The sequence below is a fragment of the Artemia sp. Qi Xiang Cuo genome, chromosome 5 (genome assembly GCF_049724085.1).
Source record: "Artemia sp. Qi Xiang Cuo chromosome 5, ASM4972408v1, whole genome shotgun sequence".
Taxonomy (NCBI): domain Eukaryota; kingdom Metazoa; phylum Arthropoda; class Branchiopoda; order Anostraca; family Artemiidae; genus Artemia; species Artemia sp. Qi Xiang Cuo.
The window spans coordinates 30473557-30479556 of record NC_142798.1 but is presented as its reverse complement, the minus strand read 5'-3'; the positions used below and the strand labels follow the sequence as shown (position 1 = coordinate 30479556).

General features: G+C 33.3%; 1 protein-coding gene across 2 annotated transcripts in view; it reads left to right on the top strand.

The window, feature by feature from the left end:
- Window positions 1–474: 474 nt before the first annotated feature.
- trio (trio Rho guanine nucleotide exchange factor) overlaps window positions 475–6000 on the top strand; it is a 456894-nt gene continuing 451368 nt past the window's right edge. For both annotated transcript variants that reach the window (XM_089089484.1, XM_089089483.1), the window contains exon 1: window positions 475–614. In XM_089089484.1, the coding sequence (XP_088945610.1) occupies window positions 608–614 (7 nt within the window). In that variant the 5' untranslated portion in view covers window positions 475–607. The remainder of the gene's footprint in view (window positions 615–6000) is intronic.

Here is a 6000-nt window from a genome sequence, read left to right as displayed (position 1 = left end):
TTATCATAAAAAAAATTCCAGTGCGTGATTAATTATCGTCACTTCATCGATTCCTTCACGAAAATTTGATTGGACAAAAATTCAGAACAGATGTATATGCGTATTCTACTAACATCTTGCTCACGTCACAGCAATAATAATGTCAATGCCAATTCAAGGTCAAAAACAGTCCATAGATATAGCCAGGTCAAAATTCAACAAATCAGTCCTTATACACAAGACGAGAATATAAACTCTCTCTGCGAAAACAACTTCAGTAAAAATTTTGTTATTTTATTTAATCAACGGGGTCACTGAATTAATTGGGAGGATTATACTTTACCAAGCCAATTGTTGTTACGAAATGATATCCGATTTTAGATGTTTTCACATTGAGAACTAAACAACGATTATGTAGATGTAGATGCACCCTTAAAAACACTAAAGAAAAATCCAGCAGTTTACTTTTTTTTTGTAAAACGTAGCTCCAAGATATATTTGCCTATCTGCATAGAAGTTTACAATTCAATTTGTGTTTGTTATTTAAAAATATTAAATGATTGTTCAGTTTTATGAAATTGAAAAATGAACCATCTTATGTTATTTTTGGAATAATATTGTGGTAGATATGAAAGGTAAGATCTATCTTTCGAAAGTACATTTGTAGTCTCGTGGCTATTTGTGGACCATCTAATGATAAAATATGTTTTGTTATCAGAATGGATCTATTTTCAAAGATAGTTAACAAAGTCACCTTACCTAGAATTTTAGGTAATTTCTAGTGGGTCATATAATTTAGCTAAGATAAAAGTGAAAACATCATTTGATGCCTTTTCTTATGCTCTTTCATAATTCAAAAATTGCTTCTGGGGCTAACTGCATCTTGAGCCCATAAAGGGGCCCCAAAGGTATTTCATTTTTGTAACCACACAAAGAAGTTATCAACACTAGTCAAGTTATTGAAAAGTGGTTAAAAACATAGGCTATTGGTAAGTTTTTTTTTTGTTCACATTATTGATTTATGAATAAAGTGAACATGCCACTTGATGTCTTTTTGGTAAATTTTTACCAAATCATATAATTGACTTAAAAACAAAGTGAATATACCACTGTGATGCCTTTTTTTATGCCCTTTCCAAATATAACACTCATTTTTGTTGGAAATGAGGTAAATTTTTACCAAATCATATTATTGAGTTAGGAATAAAGTGAATACACCATTGGGTGCCTTTTATTATGCTGATTACAAATATAATAATCATTTCTATCTGAAATGAATTTTAGCCCTCCCTATATATGCCAATTCAGGGTAGGCTATATATTTCTACATTAGGGGGATGGGGGTCAAGTTTAAACTCATCTCCCATTTACATCAGAAATAAAATTTGCCCCCCCCCCTAATGTAGAAATATAGGCTATAGCCAACCCTGAATTGGCAAATATAGCCTAGGGGGGGGGGGGGCTAAAATTCATTTCCAATAGAAATGATTGTTTTATTTTTAATCAGCATAAAAAAATGCAACAAATGGTATATTAACTTTATTTGAAACTCAATAATATGATTTGGTAAAAATTTACTGGAAATGAATTTTACCCCCACCCCTATATACCAATTCAGGGGATATATTTGCAAATTGGGGGGGGGGGTAAGGGTAAAGTTTAAACTTACCTCCCATTTACATCAGAAATAGAATTTGCCCCCCCCCCCCTAATTTGCAAATATATACCCTGAATTGGTATATATTGGGGTGTGGGTAAAATTCATTTGTGACAAATATGATTATTATATTTAGAAAGAGCATAAAAAAGGCAGTGAGTGGTATATTCACTTTATTTGTAAGTCAATAGTATGATTTGGTAAAAATTTACTGCTTTTTTAATGTTCTTTCAAAATATACTAATTATTTTTGCTGCTAATGAATTTTACCCCCACCTCTATATATATAGCCTAGGCTACCAATTCAGGGTATATATTCACACATTAGAGAGATGCAAATGAGCAGTAGGCTAAGCTTAAACTTTACCCCCACCCCCCTCTAATGTGCAAATATATGCCCTGAATTGGTTGGCTATATAGAGTGATGGGGGTAAAATTCATTGTCAGTAAAAGTGATTATTGTATTTGGAAAGAGTATAAAAAAGGCCATTGAGTGCTATGTTTGGTTTATTTGTATTTAATGAAATGTTTAGTTTAGCTGACCAGTTGGCTATTAGATTTCAGTTGTATATACACTTCAGTCTGAATTAGCCAACTATTCAGCTAGGCCTATCAATACAGTTCTACATAAAACATAGAATTAGCTAACTAATTGGCTATTAAGTTTCTGCTTATATATGAACTCCAGTTCAGATTACCCAACTAGTCAGCTATCAATAGAGTTCTATATAAACTATAAAATTAGCTAGCAAGTTGGCTATTAAGATTCCACTTATAGGCTATATAAACTTGAGCTTAAATTAACCAACTAGTTAGCTCAATCAATAAAGCTCTATATGCACTATTGAACTAGCTAACTAGTTGGCTATCAAGGTCTCAATTATATATACACTGAAGCTTAAAATAGCTGAATAGTAAGCAACAAATAAAATTTATATACAATATTGAATTAACTAACTAGCTGTTACCTTAAATTACCTTAAATTGCAGCTAGGAGCATTCTAAGGATTTCTCCTTGTAGAGCTCCAGAATGATGACTAGTTGTATGCAGGTTCACTGGTGACCAGGTGCTGTTCCATCTTTGATATCATCCCAATTGAGTTTACACTATCTGGAGGGCCATTCAGCATCTAGCCTTTGTTTAAAAACATCAACAGATTCAGCAGTGACTGTTTCATTAGATACTTTCTTCCAATTATTGACAATATGTGTTGAGAAGAATTGAGTATGGACTCTAGAAATTGTAGACTGCTTGACAAGTTTCAGGTGATAACCTCTAGTTTTTGAATTGGTCCCAACAGTAGGGAATAATGCTGGGACAATATTAGCCCTCAATAACCAAAAGGCTAAAATAGCATCCCCTCTATTTGTCCTGTAAACAAGTTTAAGGAGATTCAGTTTTGATAGTCTTACAGGGCAGGAAAGCTCTTGCATGCCAGATATCACTTTAGTACATGTCTCTGCATATCTTCAAGAACTTTTATGTCTTTTAAAATATGGAGAGACAAGAGACATTCCAACTTCAAGCTTAGGACACACAAGTCCCTTATAAAGAAGACCAATGGCTTCAGGGGAATGAGAAGAAATAGTACACTTAATTAGTCCCAAGGTTGAACTAGCCCTGGCAGCAGACCTCTTAGCATGAGTGCTGAATTTTAGTTCATTGTCAAAAGTGACACCAAGATCTTGCTCATTATTTATAGAGGAGAGTGGGTGGCCTAAGAAAAAATAAGATCAACAGGGATTCAGTACTTTAGAAGGACTCTAGTTAAAACACAAGCTTCTTGAAATTTTTGGGGATTGTTTTTGGTCAAAGAGGTCTTTAAGGCAGCAAAAAAGTAATTGGTGAATATCAAACATGCTCTTTGTTTGCAAAAACCTCAAGATATTGTTATTCTTGTTTTAGTTAAAAGTGCATTATCCTTTTTTATTTAATTTCCACAAAAATTTATTCATACCTCTGTGGGATGGATGTGAAAATCAATTTTTTTTAAAGAGCCTGAAATCCATCAAAAATGACATCACAGCAAAACCAACATAATTTTTGAGGGGTTTATTGCTCTTTTTAAAAAATTCTGCCAATTTGTTTTCAAAATAAAATTTTACTATTAAGACCAAAGGAAATAATATTATTATTGCCCTTGAATCAGCTACAAACAGCATTTTTTCTCACTGACCAGTTTCCAGTTTCTTTTAGAAATATGCTTTTAAACTTTGGTTACTATGAGCTGTTTTCAGCCCTTTTAGGCCTTTAAGGGCGGAAAATTTCCTGTAGCCATATCTTCACTGACTGGTATACACTAGATTCATCCATAGTGCTAGCAAGTGTGATTGAAGGTAAAATGTAATTTCCCTCAAAGCAATTATTGAATTATGAAAGAGCAGAAAAAGACATCAAGTGATATATTTACATTTATATTAGCTAAATTGTGTTCTAAACTGCAAATTTACTGGGTAATTTAAAATCAAGTTTATACAAAAGTGGGATCATAATAGGCAACTAATTAGTTAATTCCATAATGTGTATAAAACTCTATTGATAGCTGTCTAGTTGGCTAATTTAAACTTGTTTATATATAAGTGGGATTTTAATAGCCAACTAATTAGCTAATTCTATAATGTATATAGAACTCTATTAATAGACTGTAATAACTCAATAATGTATATAAGTGATTTCTTAATAGCCAACTAGTTAGTTAATTCCATAGTGTATATAGAACTCTATTGATAGCTGAATAGTTTGGCTAATATAAACTTGTTTATACATAAGTGGAATCTTAATAGCTAACCAGTTAGCTAATTCTTTAGTATATATGGAACTCTACTGATAGGCTAGCCAACTAGTTGGCAAATTCAGACTGAAGTGTAGGCTATATATAAGCAAGATTTAATAGCTTACTGGTTTGGTAATTTTAACATTTTATAAATACACTGTCAATCATACTTGCCACCTGGTTGGCTAGAAACATTTCTCTGTAAATAATGTTTGTCTATGTAGTTTTTCTTTATACATTAACTGCACTGTTTTATATTAGCTGTATCCTGCTGGGTTCTGGGTATGTTCCTGAGCAGGTGCAAATGTGAAATTTGGAATTTACCAATAAAAAATAGCACAAGACAATGAAATGGAAGTGCTATTTTCTTTACATCCTGGGAGGGATTTACAACCCATTGGACACTGGGACTCAACTTCATGTAATATTTAAATACAATTTACAAAATGCCATGAGAAAACATACATAATGCACAAAAACATCCTTTATTATTTATGGAAATCCAAAAAACATTCTTAACCCTGCTTGCAAACTTGAAAGCAGCAATAGATTGTATTTTTGATAAAGGATGCATTATATATACTGGACTCGTCCATATCACTAGCAAGTGCAATTTAAGATAATAGACCTGACATGCTTTGCAGAACACTTTTGTTTGCATTTTGCATCCAACATCAAGCCAAATTCTTCAGCTTTGCATCAAAGCAGGGAAGACGCTTTGCATTTCATCTCCTTTCTGGTCTGGATGGCAAAGGGCATCTTTTTCTTCTTTTAGCTGACTGTTCCAGTTTATCTTTGTCATTATTGTCTTCACATTTGCTAAAGTTGCCTTTGGTTGATCACTGAAGATCTTCAACTGAATATTCAGCTACCTGAAATCTGAAGTGGATCAGCTGATCATAGGGTTTGTTGCCTTTGTTTGAATCCTGCCTGTAGAGTAGCCAGGCATTTGAAAGAGCCAAATCAATGAAATGGCAAAGAGCCTGAACTTGCCACTTCTTTGTCCTGCTGCTGAATCTGTAACAGCTCACCATGCAGTCACAGAGATTGACTCTGCCTCTGTAGGGTAAAGGTACCAATGATTCAACAGTTTTTGTAAAAAAAAACCAGTTTTTCTACTCTAGAAGTCTTAATTTAAAGACTTTCGGTTTGAAAAGGGTTTCAGTATGTAGGAAAAACATCTTGGAATCTAACTGTGATGAGAAGTTTGAAGTTTTGTCTCAAAAGGGTACACAACTCAAATTTTCCAAAATTAGAGCATTTTCACCTACAAATTCTACACAACAAAAAAGTTACCTGTTTTTATTGCAAGTCGGAACCCAATTCGACACCTGTATTGGGTGTCGAACTGATGATTTGACAGTTTTTGTAAAAAACCAGTTTTTCTACTCTAGAAGTCTTAATTTAAAGACTTTCGGCTTGAAAAGGGTTTCAGTATGTAGGAAAATCATCTAGGAATCTAACTGTTTGATGAGAAGTTTGAAGTTTTGTCTGGAAAGGGTACAAAACTCCAATTTTCCGACATTAGAGCATTTTCACATACAAATTCGACACAACAAAAAAGTTACCTGTTTTTGACGCAAGTCGGAA